The sequence below is a fragment of the Saccostrea cucullata genome, unplaced genomic scaffold (assembly GCF_032062105.1).
Source record: "Saccostrea cucullata isolate Sc308-1 unplaced genomic scaffold, CSIRO_AGI_Scuc_v1 ctg236, whole genome shotgun sequence".
NCBI classification, from domain to species: Eukaryota; Metazoa; Mollusca; class Bivalvia; order Ostreida; family Ostreidae; genus Saccostrea; species Saccostrea cuccullata.
The window spans coordinates 463,889-485,848 of record NW_026932733.1 but is presented as its reverse complement, the minus strand read 5'-3'; the positions used below and the strand labels follow the sequence as shown (position 1 = coordinate 485,848).

Here is a 21,960-nt window from a genome sequence, read left to right as displayed (position 1 = left end):
ATAAATTTGTTTTAAAAAAGTAAAAATAATATATAAGATATCCGCTTGCAATTGAATTACTTGATAAAATAATCAACCAAACACATATTTAAACAACTCAATTATACGGTACATTGAAATGTAATTACTACCAAGCCCTGACGATCAGCAGGTTTCTTGCCTCGGGCAGTATTACCTGGCAGTTAAATGCTTTTCAAACAAAAACTTCCTTTTATCCATTTACTTATTTAATTACTACCACCTTAAAACACATCGTAAGCTTGTACACGTCTACATGAGATATAATTATTGTTCTGACAATTTCATGAAAAAAATTCACCATTTTAGCTGGTTCTGCAATTAAGTTTTTTTAGGCAGCGTAACATGATTACTGGTAAAAAAAAATTAACTTTATAAACAACCCTTTATTGGTAATGTACATACGTTTATTAGTAGCTACAGACTTAGTTCGTACTATGACATCGTTACTCGTACTCGTTCGTACTATGTCGTTTGCAGAAATTGGTATGGGTTAAATGAAATAAAGAAAGATAACTCTTTTTTTGCACAGTAAATAAATATCGTCAAAGTTTTCACTCGTCAAATTTTTAAGACGAGGAAATCGTCAAACGTTTAACATCTTTCCTTAAAGGCATTGTCAAGGCCGGCTTATTTTCAAAACTGGCTTATTTTCGAGTAATTTTTAATGCAAGAAATAGGTGGCTTATTTTCAAAACCGGCTTATTATTAAATCCGTCTTATTTTCAAGATTTTAGGGTATGCTATTTATAGAACTTATGTATGGCAATGTGTGTACTAATTTTTTTTCTAATCTGAATTGTGGTTGTGTAGATACCAGTATAGAGATAGTTCGCGAACTTTTTGATCACCCCTCGTAGAAGTACAAAAATAAAGAATTAGATATGTATAGTTGCATACTGTGTTTTTTTTTTTGACAAGGAAGTAAAATAAGTATAGTAATATAAAGACCTCAATGATGATTACTGTTAAGGAAGTTCTGTCTTCTGAATACTGAAACTGGATCTTAAGTTTTCCCGTGGGCTGCAGTGGTGCCGCCAATCGAGGAACAACCATTTCCTCCAAGTTTAAGTCGTGCATGACCACAGGTTTGTCTGGCAGCCCAATCCCACTCGGTCTCTGTTAGCAAATGGAGGCAGAATATGACGGATTGCTTTAATTTACAAAATAAGTAATAAAACATCGTCAACTTGAGTATATATATATATATATATATATATATATATATATATATATATATATATATATATATATATATATATATATATAGAATTTATTAATCACTGAATCGGCATATATCTAAAAATATTTCTAGAACGTTGAATGATATCTGACTTGATTTGAGTATCACCAAATTCATACACGTACATACTAGTATATTATTGCTAAACTATGTAGAATTTTTCCAAAGTGAATGCAAACAATTGCTTCCTAAAACGACTTTACTTGGCGTAATGTTACAGTATTTATTACTCGGCGTTATTTTAAGAAGAGTTTCTTATTTGAAGCAAAAACATTGTTCTTCTTCTGTCGGAGTGAATACAATTCAATAATCAGAAATATCAAATTGTGTAGGAAAAACTTCAAACACCGTCTTCCTCTGCTTGAGATTTCTTTTCATAATGACGGTTGTTAATCAATAATCATTCATGACGAGTGAAAGCATGTCTAGAATAAGCTGAAGTATATCACACCACTGTAAAGCATTATTCTAAGAGAAACTAAAGACTAAGGTTTCCTGAAGATAAAGAACTCATCCAGAATCACGGAGTTTCTGTTTTTAAAACAACATAGTCAACATATTCTTTTTAATTAAAGAAAGACTACCTTATTGTTTGGTTCAAGGTTTATTTGTATATATTAAATAAATCAACTATTTCAGTCAACTTTAACCGCATAAAAATACATTTTGACGTGTTAACTTAAATAAAGGCTGATAAGATGATTTTGTCTTCATATAAACAAGCAAATTCAAAAAATTGTGGTCCCCCGCTTTCGGTGTCTTTGTGGGTGAGATGTCATTTTTAATGACATATTGAGCCCTATATGAAAGCCCTATCATAATTATGCCATTTAGAAATAATCACCGAAGTTGAATTTTTAAAGAATAAGGTCAATCGTGAAAGGTCAAGGTCAAGGAGTCAGAAATCATAGCATGCTCGGAAATATATTGTCACAGGTAATGCACATGTCAAATATGAAATCCCCATCTCTTCTCAATCAAAAGTCAAAAGGAGCAAGAAGTGTTTGTGAAACACTGATGACCCGAAATGGCAATAAAGGGAAAATTAAATTTTTATTAAATGCAAATTAAATATATTGGTACCCAAAAAGGGTCTTCTCACATGAAATACGATTGTGAAATATGAAAGCCCTAGCACCATCTGTTCAAAAGTTATAGCCAATGATAAGTTTTTGAAAGGTAGGTCAAACTCCAAGGTCAAAGGGTCAAAGTTGTTGGTTTCTTGAGAAAGTTCTTGTCACAAGTGCTACATATGTGAAGTATGAAAACCCTAGCCCTTACCGTTCAAAAGTTATGGCCAAGGTTAAATATTTCAAAAAGTAGGTCAAACTCCAAGGCCAAGGTCAGAGGGTCAAAGTTCTTGATATTTAATAAAAGGTCTTTTCACAAGGATTATATATTTGAAGTATGAAAGCCCTAGCCCTAACCCTTCAAAAGTTATGGTCAAGGTTTGTTTTTAATAAGTAGGTCAAACTCCAAGGGCAAAGGGTCAAAGTTCTTGGTATCCAATGAAAGGTCTTTTCACAAGAATTACATATTATTATGTGAAGTATGAAAGCCCTAGCCCTTGCCATTCAAAAGTTATGGCCAATGATAAAGTTTTTAAAAAGTAAGTCAAACTCCAAGGTCAAGGTCAGAAGGTCAAAGTTCTTATTATCCAGTGAAAGAGCTTCTCACAAGCATTACACATGTGAAGTATGAAAGCCTTAGCCCTTACCGTTCAAAAGTTATGGCCAAGGTAAAAGTTTTTTCATAAGTACGGAAATCTCCAAGGGCCAGGTCAAAAGGTCAAAGTTGTTGGTATCCTATGAAAGGTCTTGCCACAAAGAATACATATGTGAAATATGAAAGTCCTAGTATCTACCGTTCAAAAGTTATGGCCAAAGTAAAAAGTTAAAATTTTTGTGTAAAAGTGGGTCAAACTCCAAGGTCAAGGTCAAAAGGTCAAATTTGGTAGTACCCAAAGAAAGATCTTGTCACAAGGAATACACATGTGAAATATGAAAGTCATAGCTCCACTAAATCAAAAGTTATGGGCAAGATTAAAGTTTTCGTGACAGACAGACAGACTGACTGACAGCTAGACAGACGGACAGACTGACAGACGAATGAGATTTAATGTCCCCTCGCTTTCGCGAAAGCGGGGGACAAAAATAAAAACGGTGACTGTCTCTTTTCAAGGTCTTACGACACTGTTCACGGTTATTTGTTTCCATTTCTGTTAATAAACATTGATTTTTTCTAAACTGTTTTCAAATTGTTTTAAAGTTATAAACACCAACACTTGTGATATCAGCAATTCTCGTGTATTTCAGTAGGGTATCATAGGGAATATCATCCTTTGCAATCATTCACTTATTCATCGTAATGTACCACAATTTTTTCTAACGAAAAAGTAACAATCTTCAATTACAAATTCTTGGGGGAAAATTATATAACATTTAGGGACGTGTCGTCTGACCTTAATTCTTCTCTAACCTACTAAATTGTAGAGAAAAAAATTGCATTTAGAGCAGAGATTCTATCATTTATGCATCCGGTATGATAAATCCGAAAAATATATTCTAAATAAATATTAGTTTAAAAATAAAAAAAAAAACTTAAATCAAGAATATATTCTCTAATTTTTAAGGTATATTTCAGAAAATTGAGTATTTAATTTATGAATATATTAAGGGAACCTTTTGTATTTTATATGTAACAACTTCATTCATAGTTTAAACTTACATTGAATTTTGGCTTCTTTCGTTGATAATGGTGGCCGACGGTGGCCATATTGTGGTCTAGTGCCAGGGAGGACAAGGTTATCCGTCTGCCGTCCGTACGACCTCGTCCTACAATAAACAGAAAGTACTTCATAAAAAGACAATAAATCCTTGATGTGACTGGAATTATACAAGTATTACCTAAATACAAATACATAAAATTTGGCCGCATACGGGTCGAACACGCTTACAATTAAAGTGCAAGGAGAAAATACGACTTCCTTCATTGGACGCACTTCCGGTGAAATAAGTCTCAACACTTGGAATTTGATATCAGCAAAATACTGAGTACAGTCATTTTTGGAGCATTACAGAAATAATTATCAGACTTGCTACAATATTTTCATATGAATATTATTTTTGTTCTACTATTAAAAAATAAAGTAGTAAGCGTATTAAATATTAAAGTTATATTTCTGATTCCTGGTATGAAGTTGACATAAATGCATTAGATTTACAACTCAGTGTAACAATATCAAAGCTCGAAAAATCAGAGCGGAAAAAATCTAGATGTCGACTTTAATGAAAACAACGGATCATTTAATGTTTTTGTCGTTCTAATGGGTATCATTACCATACAGACTAATCTACAAAATTGATTTCCTTTTTTAATGCCTTCTAACCTCGTGATATTTTGATTTTCATCTGACTAACCCTTGCCAAATTCCTATTTCAAATTTACAAGGGTAAATTATAGGATAATGATTTATCATAAATCATTAATGATCAACGTTAATAACGTTTGATCTTTAAGAAATATTCTGTTTCTAACCTTCAGGTAGGAACACGTGCGTGGGCCGAATCTCCGCCAAGGAGTGACTCCTTCTATACAACATTTTCTTTTCAGCTGGTGTCACTGTTTTGCCGATATTTTCTTCCAGGCTAGACCTTCGGGGTTCTCGGGGTTCCTGCGTCTGCAGAACAGATCTGTATTCTTCCTCTAAGATCTCACAATCTGAAAAATCTGACCAGTATTTGGAAACTCAATTTGCAGCTTCTTTATATATCTTCATATAAATGCATGCCACCAAAATCAAGAGTATCATGACTTAAAGAAAACTTGGTGATGAAACAAAATAGAATTAAATGTAAACGGGAAGCAACGTACCCGCAAGGATGTCGTCTGTAATATCACCAATTCTACTGGCATCTGAACTCTTTCTGCTGCTTTTACTACTTCCGGATCCTCTTCGGGACGGACACTCGGAAGATAACAGGGACGTTCTTCTGCTACATATGCTACTCCCCGATCCTCTCCGATCGACATCGGAAGCTGCAGAGGTTCTTCTGCTACTTATACTACTTCCGGAACCTCTTCTATCGTCCATAGATGCTAGGGAAGAAGCACAAGAAGTCCTTCTGCTACTTCCACTTTCACCTGACGATCTCCGAAAATAATCTGAAGCATAAGAAGTTCTACGACTTCCATAATCCACATATATACGTGGCACCACAAAAGTTGTTTGTTCCGACTGACGCCTGCGCATTGCAGGCATCACTAGCGTCCTTGTGTCACTTGGTTTCTCTTTTTCCTTCTGAATTTTGTCTGCGGAAGAAGAAACAGAATCTTGGAGATTATTTGAATTAGAATTAACAGGTACATTATCCCTGAATGGAAGATACGTGGATATCTTAGAAACCACTTCACCCATTCTTACGTTAATTATGTTAGTACAGTTTAATGTCAAAGCATTTCGCGTTTTATCCTGTGACTCGGTAAGAAATAAAATAATTTATAACCCTGTTATTGACATTTTTCAGTGCACAAGCATATTCTTATAAGATAATTTACGGATCCTGACCGATCATACCGCCGTGACGCTTTTCATATCTACAAAAAACAAGCAGTCCATTATTGAAAAGTCCTGCGACGAAGACATTTACGATTACAGCAGCACTGTTCGCTGTTTTTGATTCCTACGGTTGTCTCTCAAGAAACACACCGTTTTCCGCTAATCAAACAGGAAAATTTGATCTGGGAATTTGTGTGAACTTAAACACAAGGTTATTTCGTGGCATCCGGGCGATAAAACATCTTAATCTTTAGAATGATCCCAAACTATGGAATGACAATAATTCTTATCACGACCTCACGACTCTATTGCACGTCAAGTGTCCGTATTCCGGATTAACTGCCACAGGAACGAGCAATCAGTCACAGATGCTCACAGCTCTTTTGTCTTTGAGTCTTGAAATGGCGAATAATTCCTAATGAAGCTTTATCGCAATAAATATAATTAACGTGCTAACAAGCAAAACACAGAGCCGGGGCGATTAGCCTTGGGTTAGCAAAAAGGCTTAAACCACGTGGTTGTGATTATTATATTTCAACAGAAAAATAATTCGCAGCCGAAGATTTCCAATTATATGTTAGCTTTGATACTCCGGACTTGATCATTTTTAATTTACCTGCTACAGACTGCCAGATACCATTTATTGATCTGTGTTTTGTCGTATATTATGACTCAAGTTAAAATTGTGCCCTTTTCATACATGCACTCGGTAAAATATTCCGAAAGGTACCAAGATTTGGAGCAATATCTTTAAGTTATGCATTCATCATCTTCTTACCCGAAATAAGTTTTCTTTTGAGTTTAAACAAAAAATATAATTTGTTTAGACAATCTGAATTAACACAGTTGTAAAAATGACTATATACCTTCAATTCCCATCCCATGAAATAAGTCAGTATTTAACTAGTAATGATACACAACTATCCACTATCTTATATATTCAAGATATACGAAAAACAAAAGATCCGTTAAGTAAAATAAATTTGATTTCTTTGTGTTTTCTTATCAACGTCTTAGTGCATGACAATAATATTCCTCTGCAATGCAAAACAGATATTACAAAACTTAAACTTTACGGATATAGCTTTCTAAATACTTTTAAAAAGTTGCTGTACTTTTGAATTTAATAATGATTTTGTTAAATAATTACTGTTTGCAAATTCAGTGCTATAAAACACTCAGTTATGCACACTTATTGAATTGTAGCTATTTTCTATTCCCAAAATATGAGCTATGACCTTGTCAGCAAATACAATCTTTCATTAAGGCGAAGGTTGACTGACGTTTTTCATAAACATTTACACTGAATTATCTGTGGGTTTCCCATTTGCGGGATCATTGCAAGGAGCACTGGTGTGTCAAGTCGACAGGGGTGTTTTTTTTCCATGGCAACTTATCCCACCGCTGATGTTTTAGAGGTCCATGTTTGCTCTGCTCCATACATTTGTTTTGTTTTATGGACTATTGAGCATGATTATAGTTCGTTATCTTCATATACACTAGACAAAATTGCTAACGCACCACCTAAGAGATTTGATATTTTACTGTTAAAAACCTGTTTATGATGTATTTGATATATAAATATGTTATTATAATGAAAAATAATGCGTTTTTATGTCAAACCATATAAATAACTACAATGTTTACTGGAGTGGAAACAATTCATAGAAAAAAATTAAATTGTGTCCATTCCATTTTCGAAGGAAAAAAGTTAAATTTTTTCTTTGTATTTGTATTCTTTACATTTGTACTAATTAAAAACTCAGAAAAAAAGTTACACCGTATGCGGCGTTAGACGCTAGAAGAGTGTGCTAAGCAGACAGTATGGCGTCTGCAGGGGATTCCTTTAGAGAAATCTGTAAAAATGAAAAAAAAAATGAATTAATAGCTTATGAATTCCACTCATGAAAAATTGTTGCAAATAGATTAACAAACATAAAAATGTTTACTATATAAAGCCACAGGATTAAGTTAGCAGCAAACAATAATTTGAAAACTGTTCCACAAAACTGGGTCAACCGGAAGTTGAGTGAGTTTGGTATGGACACTAAGGCACCAGATGATTACTAGGCGATATGATAGTCAATGACTGTTTGTTTGTTATTAGATTTATAACTGGGGGACTACTCCTTTGGCAACCTCACAGACCATGCACCTTTAGTGAGCAAGAGTTTCATATCTGGGCAAAAATGGTGCGCAGTGCACAGCTGGAAATTGGTTTTTGGACAAGGTCATTCAAGGGTCTTTTCATGATACCAAGGCATTTGTCAATTCCACTGTTTTGGAAATAATGGCATATCATATACACTAGTACCGATCCAGCAAATGAGTTAATGCTTGCAAATATCTACATGTATGTAATTTTTGAAGATCAAGCTTTCCAACATTTTATCAGAATTTCCTTGGCTACCAATTACATCCTGTTATAAAGAAACCTATTTTTGTGCTCATATTACAAGTATAAGGAAGAATTTATTCAAAAAGCGTTACATGAGAAGAAAATATTCGTTGGGACTTCAGCTCGACATATAGATCATGAAACGATGACGTTTTATCAATTAACAATAGCTACTTCCATTCTTACGTCTGCTCAATTTATCCTTATGAGCTTGAAAGAATTAAATATACCACAGAGTCTGATACATTTGTTTCATATCTACATTTTTTTTTACTAGAAAAAGACCTAGCAACAAAACTTGTTGATAAACCTGATGACTTCAGTCTCTCTATCGCCACCTTCCCTTACTATATAGCAATATCCCCTTATTTATCAACTGCAAATGAGTTTTTTGGTCAGTTGATTCGATCCGCAAGAGCTTTCAGTATACAAACAGTTTTTAAAACGAGACAGGCTATTGAGATAATTGATGAAATAAGGATACCATCAGTTCCGCTTAAAGCCAGTATTTCGGAAGACGATATAAATACCTTGTCAGCAACTACAATCTAGCATTCGGTCGAATGCTGACTGATGTTTTCATACAAATTGTGAAACCATTATTTACACAATAGATTGTTTGTGGGTGTTTTTGTTTGCCCTGTCGTGGCGGGGGGAAGGAGGTTGGTACGGCAGGAGTGACCCTTTGATAGTAGTCGCTTAATCCTCCATGGCACCTGACCCCATCTCCGATGTTTTCGAGGTTTTTGTTTGCTCTACTCCCGAATAGTATTGTTTCTATGGGCATTTGAACTTGATTGCTGTTCTTTAGCGCCACATTTTCATGTTATCGAATGCTTCATTTACGATTGTTTAAAAATATCTTTTTGTAAATATTTTACCTTACATATATGGTGTTTAGGAGACTGGAAGCTAATGTACAAATTCATACAAGAATCAAACTTCTTTGGAAAAACAATTGTTACATGGATATTAAGATGTACCTTGAAGAAATCATTATCTATAGCTCAAAAAGAGGTATACAAAAAATGCGATGATCTCTTTATGGATCTCTTATATCTGTACCATGAATATGTTCAATTATACAGGAATATGGCATGTTAGCGGTGGTCATATGTTGTCATGGCATTAAGTGCATAATAGTTCAGTAAACTAAAATGCCAAAACAATCAATTGATACAAAAATAGGAGATAATAATAATTCTAGTAAAGTTAAACCTAACAGAACATAAAAAAATAATTTTAGAATGTTAAAAATACTTATAAAAGTTATACTACAATATACCAATACAGCCGTTTGTATATGGAATAATGCCCAGAGACATGAAAAAGTGTGCTTTTTTGTGCGTAAATAATCAAATTTTCACTTTCTACTGAAGTGAAATTCGTAATTTAACATTTTTTTTTTTTGGTGAAATATATATTGTGAATTTGAAGACAAATACATGCATTTGGATAAGATTCTTTTAATTAAGAGTACTATAGAGTGATTTATATGTATTTTTGTTTCTGCTTAGGTTAGAACCCCAATTTCACACAGTAACGTGGAGGATGATAAATTACTTAGAACCATGAGATTATGTGCTTAGCCATACAAGATGCTTTAGATTAAGTTGTCACCGAAGTGATGTAAAATGCTAGAGAAGTAAATCTGCTGTCAATTTCATAGAATAGTGTCAGTAACCATGGATCTCTGTTTTCTGATTTGATAACGGTTGTCATGACAAGTCCGAATCCCGAAATCACCATTAGCCGTAAACGGTTTAAAGGAGGGTGTTATTGTCGTAAAATCAATGTCGTTTTTCTCTGGATATGACAATCCGCACATCAGATGAACATTCATTCAGTTAAAAGGTTAAATATCATTAATGTTCAAAGTGTTGGCTTCGTGAGGAAAAGCCTTTTAATTGGAATAATTGTCGTCACAACGCATGGTCTAAAAATGTCTTTGCCTCCGACCGTTTGGCGACAGTGGTTTACGCACTAGAGGTGTGCTTTCGGGCCTTCTGAATGATGTCCTTTTGAAACGTTAAGACTTCAAGCTGTGGTTAGCTTTTTGACATTTGTAAACAAGTTAAATGGGAAATGTACGCCATGTTAATCATTATATAAAAGGAATGTATTGAGTATTTGCGTGCACTGAACCTTGCTGTTTCTTAGGTTGTAAAAAGATAATGACATGGCTACTAATACTTCAGAGCAAAACACTTTATATTTTTAGAAATGCTAAGAAAATCTGACCTGTCTTTAAGAACCCTAAATAGTCCGCTGTAAATTTTATCATTTGTTAATAGTGATCCTGAAAATGTCATGAAAAGGATAGATAACAAAAATAAAGCAATTCTGTTAAGAATATTACCAAACTTTTCTCTAAGGAAATCAAAATAAAATATTTCCTGTCAATAGCTGTACAAAACATAAAGTATCAATGTAAACAGTTTAAAATTGAATAATTAAGGCAATTTTGAAATTAGGCATTCATGCAATTATCTCTCAGTTGTGTGTTTTGCTCATTTACAATATGACAGGTTGTATGTGCAAATAAAATGGCCATAAAAAACGCCGACTTTAAACGAGGTTATTGGATTCCCCGTGTTATCAACTTACATGTCCGTAACCTAAAAAATAACATGATCTTGCTCCTCGAACAAATTAGACGAAATAAAAACCTAGTGCCTTTGAAAGCAGAATCTTACTACATAAAAAGTAAAATCGCAACGTTTTTATTTGTGATTAAAGGATTTTCTCAAGATTACACTAGAACTCGTAATTAAGAGTTTTTAAATAATTATTTTGTAAAATAAGGAACAATGACAAGGCTGTTCATCGTGTTTGAAAATGAATACTGTGATTTGAAATTATACATCTGTACCAGGATTTAATCAAATCATTGTAACGTTACTGCTGTTCTCGACAATTATCTGAAGGGGAAAATCATTAATAAGGCCCCTATAATTCTTGCTTCTCAAAGGTATTTTCTTTTCTAAAGAATATACACAGAGCTCAAGTTTCCTCCAAGCGATTTATATAGCATTCTTTTCCAGGTTGTTCTCGTTTCATAACCAAGAGAGAGGGAGAGAGATTTGTACATTGATGAAAAGAAATGTTTTGTGTACATTTTCTTTGTATTTCAAAATTACTGTGCAACATTATATCCAATAAGTAGTTAAAATCAGATGTGGACACTTAAAAATTCCAATGAACTTTTTTTACAATTTGAAATCACAAGATTTTACTAATATCAACAGTTTAAAAACTTACGACTTTTCAACTTAAAGTCCAGCCTTTTTGACATCACTGACAGCTGCTTATTCAATAAAAATGGAACTCGTTAATTTACTTAACTTGTCATTGGTCATTTGCAATTTTTTTTTTTAAATTCTGATTGAGTTTCTGATTGACAATATCTATGTGGTTTTTGGAGACCAGGTCTTCCAACAATTAACTGGAATTCCCATGGATACCAATTGCTCCCTGTTATTAGCAGACCTATTTTTTATATTCATATGAAGCAGAATTTGTGCAAAATCTTATGCGTGAAAAGAAGAAAACACTTGCTGTGGCCTTCAAATCGACATTTAGATATATCGACGACGTACTGTCAATTAACAATGGTAATTTCCATTCTTATGTCTATTCGATATATCATAGAGAGCTTGCAATTGAGATAAAAGATACCACAGAGTCTGACAAATCTGTTTCACATTTAGATATTTTACTTGAAAAAGACGTTAATGGTAATCTAACAACCAAGCTCTATGATAAACGTGATGATTTTAACTTTACTATCGTCAACTTTGCTTACTAATGCAGCAATATAGAGGGTTGTCCAAAAAGTTCGTGGACATTGGCGTTTTTGTCAAAATAAATGGTCCAAAATGTAATTATTTTATACCAAAATATTAGTTATGAAAATGCAAGTCAGAATAGTTTGGTTTTTATTGTTTGAACTTAATATTTTTGTAAAAAAAATCGCGGCCATGAACGTGCACACGGACCAGGGTTTAAAATGTCATAAACTTTTAAATAAAGTGTTGTGATTAAAATGATTATTTTCTTTATAAAACGAGTCAAAGCTTAATAAAAATTAAACATATCACAAATATAGTGGTTATCATAATTTTTCTGATACCTTTTGTATCGCTTACTATATAGGCACTATATAGACACTGAGAATATTACGCGAAAATCGCAAGAAGTATGTTTCCAAAATTGACAGAAACAGCGACGTCGGCCATCCGAACAGGACATAATACAATCATATAATTATGGTTTAATATGGTTGAACCAGCGTCAGACACAAGACATTAATTCAAACAACTTAAAATGATTGGAATATATTTTGCCTGTTGATTTGTAATTTATGTAAACATACGATTTTTCAAGGATTTGTAAAATTTTTAAGACACTACAAGAAGTGTAAAATCACTGTTATTTAATGAAAATAGGGTATCCTTATTCATGACGTTTTTATAAATCTTGCGCCGTCGGACTGGACTGTGCAGCCTGTGTACACGAGGTATTTATATTGATGACGCTCGTAAATTATCGAGTATATTGTTTTCAGATTTTAATAGCATTGCCAATCAAAATTGATTCTGGTCTAGACAACATTCAGAATAAATGTTGGGTCATCGCGCGGCAACATTTTTGTTGAAGTTTGAGTAACAAAATGCTCCCAATTTTTAGGCATAAATGCAAACAATCAAACACATGCATGTATATGTTATATTTTATAATTGCAGACTTAATTTTTACTTAGGACAGGTTACTTAAAATTGATATTTCAAAAAAGATTCAGAACTTTTTGTTCAATAATTTTTGCAAAGTTTTAAAAATTTTAAAAGTTTCTTCTGGGAAACATTTGTTAGATTCTACATTAATTTTCAACATATTACACAATCAGAAAATTGTAATTAGACATTGCATTGAAAGATTAATATTGAAAAATTGCTGATGCATGGGGTGGTGGTATATAAGAAATATGTGCCACATAATTTCCTATTATTAATTTTAAAACACACACAAAAAAAATTATTATTAATAAATGAATCAATCAATTAAATACTACAAAATAAATTATGAAGGATACCTAACACCCTAAACAAAAACTTAAAATAATTAGAGTCATGATGTGACTGACAAGTGGGTATTCCCTTGTCATAGCCATTTAAAAAATTAACACGAGACAATACTACATTTTGGATTAATATACTTCACTTTAGACTCTTTTGCTTTATCTTAATTACTATCATTTTCTTTTTACCACTACACTTAGCAATTATTTCAATATACAAGAGCTGATAAAATCAGCTGTTATCAGTTATGCTTTGTAGTTTCGTTTTTTTTTTTACTTTCGTTTTCAAAAAACAATCCCAATGTTTATCATATCATTGTATTTAATTAATATCTGTTTTAATAAAATGATATTTAATTAACCTCTAAATCTATGTGGTTCACCATGCATATACCCCTTCAAATGGTTACGTAATTAATCCCCTAAATGCTCCAGGCATAATACCTGTACAGGTGTGTCATTCTGCGATCAAGCGTGAAATCTGTGTGCCTTGAATAAACAAAATATTCATATCCTGATTTATAAAACACAAATCGGAAATTTTAGGATGAATTTTCAGATCTTTCTTGTTGAGACAAATATGCTTTATTAATATTGGGTCAAAAAATTGGGATGATCGATTTTGCGGGTGAAAACAATGACACGCCGCGGGTCATTATGATGGGGGGTGAGGGTCAATTTTGCGGGTGTGACCTGTACCGAATGTGTTGTAATAGTTAAATCAATTATGGTCTAGACATAAATGATATTGCTCTCACTTAGCAGTGTGACATGATATAGAAAATAAGCGCGTGTCAAAGAACATGATATAAAAATTCAAAATCCATATTTTTTTAGGGATGTCAATGAATATTCGAATATTCATTCGATGAGTTGATATTCAAATATAAATATATGATTCGAATATTCGGATTTTAAGAATACAAGCAATCAATAGAGAGAAAAATCTGGCAAGTTTCATTTGAAATTGAATCAAGTCCGTACCGTTGACTAGGAATAAGATTTGATTTTAAAAAATTAAAAGACACTCTTGTTGGATTACTGTGAAGAGTGTAACTATTAGAATAAATATTCTTTGATTATTTAATTAGTGGTATAGCAGTGCCATGTACATACAATCAGTTTGTATTGTTGTAAGGACACAGTTTTACAGAAATATTATGTTTATGAATATATCATTACAATAATTATCAGGAAATTAATTATCTAAAATTAATTGATTTTAATTTTTCTTCAGTAGATAATTGTTTAGCGTGAAAAATAAATTTGTAGGAGTAATTGGTGTAGACTTTGGTAAGACGATCACTTGGAACATACTAAAGATTCATTAGAATTTCGAGAAACAAATTAATTTTCATTACATTTTGGATGAATGCTCTTCATATATTCTGTAAAAATTAAAAAAGATAATTACTTTGCATTCACAAAACTCTACGTGAAATTTTATTCCAAAATGACATAAAACGTACACTGGTTCACAGGAGAGTGAAAATATATATCTTATAATGCAAATGTATTATTTTTATCAAATATTTTAATATATTCGAAGATTCCTATCGAATATTCGAAAATATTATCAGAAAATTATTGACAATTTTGATTTTATTTTTCCTAATATTTTTGACGTTATCATGTAATTAGCGTTACATCAAAGATTCATTAGAATTTCCAAATTAATTTTCATGCTTGCATATAAAATAGTATTTACTCCTATAACATTCATAATGTAGTGTGTATTGTTTTAATTTTTGTATATTTACTAAATTATGGTCTATATTAAGATATTATCATACATGCTTGTCATCGCGGGCTATTTTAAAGAAAAGGTAAGTAATTGCCTTTTTGGATAACCCCCGTACCTTCATCACCTGAATACGGAGTGTATATATCTCAATTGATTCGATACACAAGAGCATGTTCTACGTATGAACATTTTCTAAAACGAGGTATTTTATTGACAAACAAGTTGATGAAAAGAATTTCAGCAGTCTCGTTTAAAGTCTTCATTTCGTAAGTTCTATGGTCGATACAATGACCAAGTGTCAGCTAATACAATTTGTCATTGAGTAAATGTTGACTGACTTTTTCATACTAATTGTTAGTCCATTATTTAGACACAATTAACGACGGATTTTTTCCGTTATTCCCGATCATGACAAGGAGTACACAGCGTGGGTGACCGGTCGGCAGGGAAATCTCACTCCTCCATGGCATCTGATCCTACCTATGATGTTTTGGATGTCCGTGTTTGCTCTGCTCCTATTTTGTATTTTTTTATGGACATTTGGTCTTGGCTGTTGTTCGTTGTCTCCATGTGTTTCATCTATCATTAAGTGAAATGCTGACTGACGTTTTTCAAACTAATTGTTATGCAATTATTTACACACTGAATCATCTACGGCTTTCCCCCGTTTTTTTCATGGCAAGGAGCGCACAATGGGTTTGACAAGGCCTAGGGATGTCACTTTTTCATTGCACCTAATCTTAGCTGCAGAACTGTATCATTATGGTTTTAAATACTTAAGTGTTTGACCATTATTGGTTTTAAATATATATATATATATATATATATATATATATATATATATATATATATATATATATATATATATATATATATATATATATATATATATATATATATTATATATATATTATTGCTATGGTTATGGTCAAAGACTAAAAATATACAACTCTAATGATACAGGCCTGCAGCTAACCTGATACCACCTCTGATGTTTAAGAGGTCTGTGTTTATCCTGCTCCTGATTTGAATTGTTTGAATTTACTTTTGAGCTCCAATACTGTTTGTTATTTCCATGTATGTTTATAGATGCCCACTGGATATATGGTCATATGGTTTGTACATACGGGTATCACTTTCACAATATATTGACGTAAGCGTTACCTCTTTATGAAAGATATGGAGATAACGAACAGTATTCAATTTCAAAGTCCATAAAACAATACAAAATAGGAGCAGAGCAAACACGGACCTCCGAAACATCAGAGGTGGGATCAGGTGCCATGGAGGAATGAGCATCCCCTGCTGACCCGTCACACCGGACCCGTTGTGTGCTCCTTGTCATGATTGGAAAATAACGGAAAAATCCGTTGTCAATTCAGTGTATAAATAATGGACTAACAATAGTATGAAAAAAGTCAGTCAGCATTTGACTCCATGATAAATTGTATTTGCTGACAAGGTCATTGTATCGACCATAGAACTTACGAAATGATGACTTTAAACGAGCCTTCTGAAATTCTTGTTTCATCAACTTGCTTGTCAATAATTGACCCCGTTTTAGAAATTGTTCATACGTCGAGCATGCTGTTGCGTATCGAATCAGCTGAGATATATATACTCCGTATGCAGGTGATGAAGGTATATTGCTGCATTAGGAAGGGAAGTTGACGATAGAAAAGTTAAAGTCATCAAGTTTATCATATAGTTTTGTTGTTAGATTACCATTAAGGTCTTTTTCAAGTAAAATATCCAAGTATGAAACAGATGTGTCAGACTCTGTGGTATCTTTTATCTCAAGCTCAACAGGATATATCGTATCGACGTAGGTATGGAAATTACCATTGTTAATTGACTATACGTCGTCGATATATCTAAATGTCAAGCTGAAGGCCACAGCAAGTGTTTTCTTCTTTTCACACATAAGATTTTGTAAAATTCTGCTTCAAATGAATATAAAAATAGGTCTGCTTATAACGTAGCGCGATTAGTACCTATGGGAACTCCAATAGATTGTTGGAATACCTGGTCTCCAAAAACTACATAGATTTTTGTCAATCAGAAACTCAAGCATCTCTTTGATGTCAACTTCAGAGTACTTGTGTGCAACTTAATGCACTGATGAAAAACAGAATAATCTTAAACGTTCTAGTACATGTATACTCTTTATATCTACTCATTATATAATCTGAAATACGCTGTTAAGTGTTATTTGCCACAAAAAATTTAGTTAATCTGTGCTTGAAACGAATTATCATTCCTTGAAGAGTTCTCGTTCATTCCTCACACAGACACATTTTGCAATAAGCTTGAATGATAATTTTTATCATAATATTCAACAAAATAATTCAAATTGTGCCTTATTGTGTCGTGAATAGAAAAGGAAACCCCATCATGCTGAATCAAAAGTTTCTACGTTTATACAGGGCCCTTTTCGGGATATTAATGTTAAATACTAAACAGTGTCTGGATGAAATAAAACCAGATTCTTTTGTTTTTCAGCTTTATTTGTGTTCACTATTGAAGCAATCACAATTTGCATGCTGTTGTTAGCTTTGGTTAGATTGATTTCCAAAACATCAATTAAGCATTTCGTTGAAAGAGCAAAGGAACATGAAATAACATGCGCTCTGTCAAATGTCGCCTTCGGAAATGGTCCATGTATCTGAGCTGGGTCTTGATTTTAATCTTATAACACTTTATATTTTCATTTTAAAATATTAAATCTGATTTAGCATTACTTACTATACATTGATCTGAGTATTTTCTTTGTCTGTTTGTCCCAGTAAGTTCGGGTTCTAATGGAGGGAAACTTCCAGCAGCAGAAACTGAGAAGTCCCACGCTAAACAGCACGAGACTTACAATGGCAGTCAACATAGCAGCCAACTCTAAGGGCTCCACTGAAAGAGATGAAACTTCGTTACCTAGATAACCTGGGTGGTCCAAAAATACATTTATTATAGATGATGCTGAACAAAATAGTACTGCATGTTTGTCTAACAGGACAGATGATACAAACTTTTATCCAAAAACTTGAAAATAACTTAAGCAAACTTTTTATAAGTAAAAGGAATCCTTTTAACAGCAAATATTTTTATTTATCACAGTTTTTATGGATTTAAAGTGTCAAAAGGTTGTTAAGATTAATAAGGATGATGGCAGAATGGTTTAAGAACCCTCTCTACACTGCACACTAAAGAGTTCTGATTCTAAGGTATTTTTCTGCAGTTAGAGTGATCCGCCCTTATATCAAACTTCTAAAAAATAGAAATTTACAATATATTACTCGATTTGTATTTAATCCAAATATTCTTAACATTTTAAAATACCAAAATAAATATATGGACGTGTTATTTACATGTATTTTCTCTATTGAAGTAATTAACAGTGATTTCTAGTCACTGGTACTGTGTTGCCTTTGGACTTTTTTCCCGGGGGTAAATGCCACGCACCATATAGTGAAAATAAAATAAATAAGCACAATATTAACTCCTTTGTAAAATATATTTTTCTCAATGTCCAAAAAAAAATTTGCACTTGTGTAGAGAGGGTCTTTAACTTGGAACATCCCAGAAAGTTAACAATTTCTTAATATATTAGAAATTTATCATTCTAATCTTTTAGAACAAAAACAGGTAAAAATATATATCACTCAAGGCATCTTTTCTTGTATTATCTTTGCTTAAAATGTTCACGTGATCTCTCTATTTGAGGCCTCAACCGAAAATCACAGAAGCGACTGATTTGAATCTATGGTAAAAAGAGTGGTTTCCAACAATTGAAAAAAAAGCTGTTTCAATCTGACCATGTACAAGGTCCAAACATTTTTAATTGATAATTTGTTATTATGTTAGATATAACATTGTGTTTTTTTTATCATGACTCATTCTCTGAACACACAGACACACACACACGAGAGAGAGAGAGAGAGAGAGAAAAAGAGAGAGAAAGAGAGAGAGAGTATACGTACTTCTTGTCTCTACTCTTTGGCACCTGAAATAATGATTAGGCTTTCATTAGAGTTGTCATTCTTTTATGCCTATGAAAATGTCTCTCAATTATTGATTCTTATACATTAACACTGTATAAAGAAAACATACAACATATTCCTTGACTTGATTCAACATATAGGAAATCATGCTGGTAAACAATTAATCGAACAAGGCAGAGATTGATAAAGGAATTATACAGGCATTCATTTTATACTACAAAATATCAATTCATTTTCACGAACTCTTTTTCACTTACACCACTGAGAAGCACAGTTAACATAGAGGCTATTTTTTTTATTATCAAACAAAACTTATTCATCAACAAGTGATAATTTCTTTGCATCCCTTTCCTGAGGAGAATATATTCCCATTTGTATTTTTTTTTTACCTGCTAATTTCTAGATTTGTAGATTTGTGAAGACAACGTTCTTCGTTTCAAAAATGTGTGTAAAGTATAAAGTTACGAAGATGCAAAGCCTTAGAATTTGAGAAGCTCATTACTCTGTCTATTTTGATGCCGAAAAGATGTAACTTTCTTTAAATATTTTAATGCCACCATTGAAACGTCATATCTCCGACTGCAAAAATAATGCTGTCCTGATCTCAAAATGACGTCGTATACACACTTGGTGACACCTGATCTCAAAATAACGTCATATTCACACTCGGTGTCACCTGATCTCAAAATAACGTCGTATACACACTCGGTGTCACCTGATCTCAACATAACGTCCACAGTGTATAAACTGTAGTGTCACCTAATTTAAAAAAAACAAAACTCTGTAAACTTTTATTCGCGTGCGAGAAATATCCGTGAGTTTCGTAACCTTTTTTTTAACTCATAAATGAAACTTATGGAGATAACGAACAGTATTCAAGATCAAAAATCCATAAAACAATACAAAATAGGAGCAGAGAAAATACGGACATCCAAAACATCAGAGGTGGGATAAGGTGCCATGGAGATGTGAGCATCCCCTCCCGACCGGTCACACCCGCCGTGTATTCGCTGCGAATCAGTTATTTTGCCTTGTAATTGCAGAATAAATTATTTCAGTCGCAAAAACTAATCATCACGGATTGATTTCGAACCGAAGAATCGCGAATAAATGTTGACGCGAATAATAGTCGTTTTATAGTTGACGCCTACAGTCTACATACAATCATGTCACCCTATCTCAAGCGAACGTTCACAGTCTTAATATTTTTTCATCACCTTTCTTTAAAATAACGTGCATAGACTACATACTGTCGTGACAACTTATCTCAAACTACAAGCTATCGTTTCACCCAATCTCAAAATATTGCCCTGCGTAAATTGGTTTGAAAGCATAAGTGCAGTTCATAAAAAAGAATCAGCATTTTTTATTTTAAAAAATCTTTAATGAAAATTCGATTTAAGCAAAAACTACATTATGGAGCTTTTTTATAAATAAGTTTATAAATAATCTAATTCTATCTTACCCCTTTTAGTTCCAGGTTAAATTACGTTGTTGCCAGATCTGCTGACATTTACATTTTGACATTAGAAAACTTATGAATGACTCCGGTACTAACGTGGCAGAATGTGTTTTCCATTAAATCGTCTAAATATTGATTCTTACTCTGCCAGTATTTGTGGATTTTGCACACTAGACAAGTCCTTGGAGTCAAACAAAAAGTGTCACCTAATATTATGTTCCAGAAGAAACCAAGTCTACGCGTCTCCTGCGTATTGTCTTCCAATGACATATTCGATCTTAAAACATTAGAGTCTGGGGGTTTCTTCATTCATTATTTTTCTCTTTTTTTACATTGGTAGCTTTGTATTATTTCAATGATATTACTTTCCACAAAAAGTGCAATGTATCTAGATATTAAAAACATGATAAAACACTCTTAAACCACCTGATCCCTCAAGGCGACTTAATTCTTTCACGAAGTAAGACATTTTCTTCACTTGAGAAACCTTCACCCTAAAACTGCTTTAGTCATTACCTATTTCAATGATGCGGGATATTAGTACTTTTCCAAGTCACATAAAACTCCAATAATTTTTGGTTGATCGTTTTCCTTGTATAAAACTTTTGAAATTATTTCTACCACAAATTGTTCTAACTTCTATAAACATTACTTTATTTAAGAGTTTACGGAATCTTTACACAAAGTCAGGAACTATCCTTTTATACATAATGCGAAATGGATTTTGCTTTCCTTCCAAAACAAACATGACCATGATTTAATTTGCTTTAAATAATGAAGAGACGAGAATAGTAATTTGTTGGAACAGGTGACAGTGTGCTGGGAAGGGTGACAATATGCTACGATTCGATATACAGCCTGAGTGGGCAACTCTGGGGAGAGTGAACAGCAGTAGTAAACAACTCATAGATCAGTCTACCGTTACGTCATGTTCTGCCTAGCGATTCCCAGAAGTCATACCGATTTGTATACTTAAATGATCAGAAAATGACCTTGACGAGGTCTGACAAATGTTCTACTTGTGTTTAACCCCACATCATTTCTATTTTTGAAATTTTATTGAACACGTTTAAGTTGTTTCGACGAATATGTTAATTTTGTTGAATGACCACGCTTTTTTTTTCTTCAATCTGCATTAAACAATTTTTGTAGTTCCTGCCTTCTTTAACCTGTTTGTGGTTTTTAACTTTGTTGCTTCCACATTTGGTTAGTTCCTCAGTCAACAGAATGCATTTCTCTCTATGATTCTTTGGGTTGTCACAGGTGGTGAGAAAATTAAGTCTCCATCGGGACTCGAGCCCGGAACCTTTGGCATACCCTGTCGGCTCTCTAACTAACCTACCTACATGTTGGGACCCTATGTACTATTGAATTTCACGCACCTGTGAACCCGATGACTTTCAGGATGACCATAACTCTCCTACTTACAAGAAATTCACAGACTTTAAGTGTGTGAAGAAAGCCTTAC

At 33.1% G+C, this 21,960-nt stretch overlaps 1 protein-coding gene across 1 annotated transcript in view; it reads right to left on the bottom strand.

The window, feature by feature from the left end:
• LOC134235975 (uncharacterized) overlaps positions 1-21,960 on the bottom strand; it is an 85,807-nt gene that overhangs the window by 23,370 nt on the left and 40,477 nt on the right. Inside the window, exons 2-6 of the mRNA XM_062718155.1 lie at positions 17,784-17,972; positions 5,135-5,572; positions 4,799-4,990; positions 3,989-4,095; positions 970-1,137 (exon numbers count right to left, since the gene is read on the bottom strand). Coding sequence (XP_062574139.1) covers positions 970-1,137; positions 3,989-4,095; positions 4,799-4,990; positions 5,135-5,572; positions 17,784-17,972 — 1,094 coding nt within the window. The remainder of the gene's footprint in view (positions 1-969; positions 1,138-3,988; positions 4,096-4,798; positions 4,991-5,134; positions 5,573-17,783; positions 17,973-21,960) is intronic.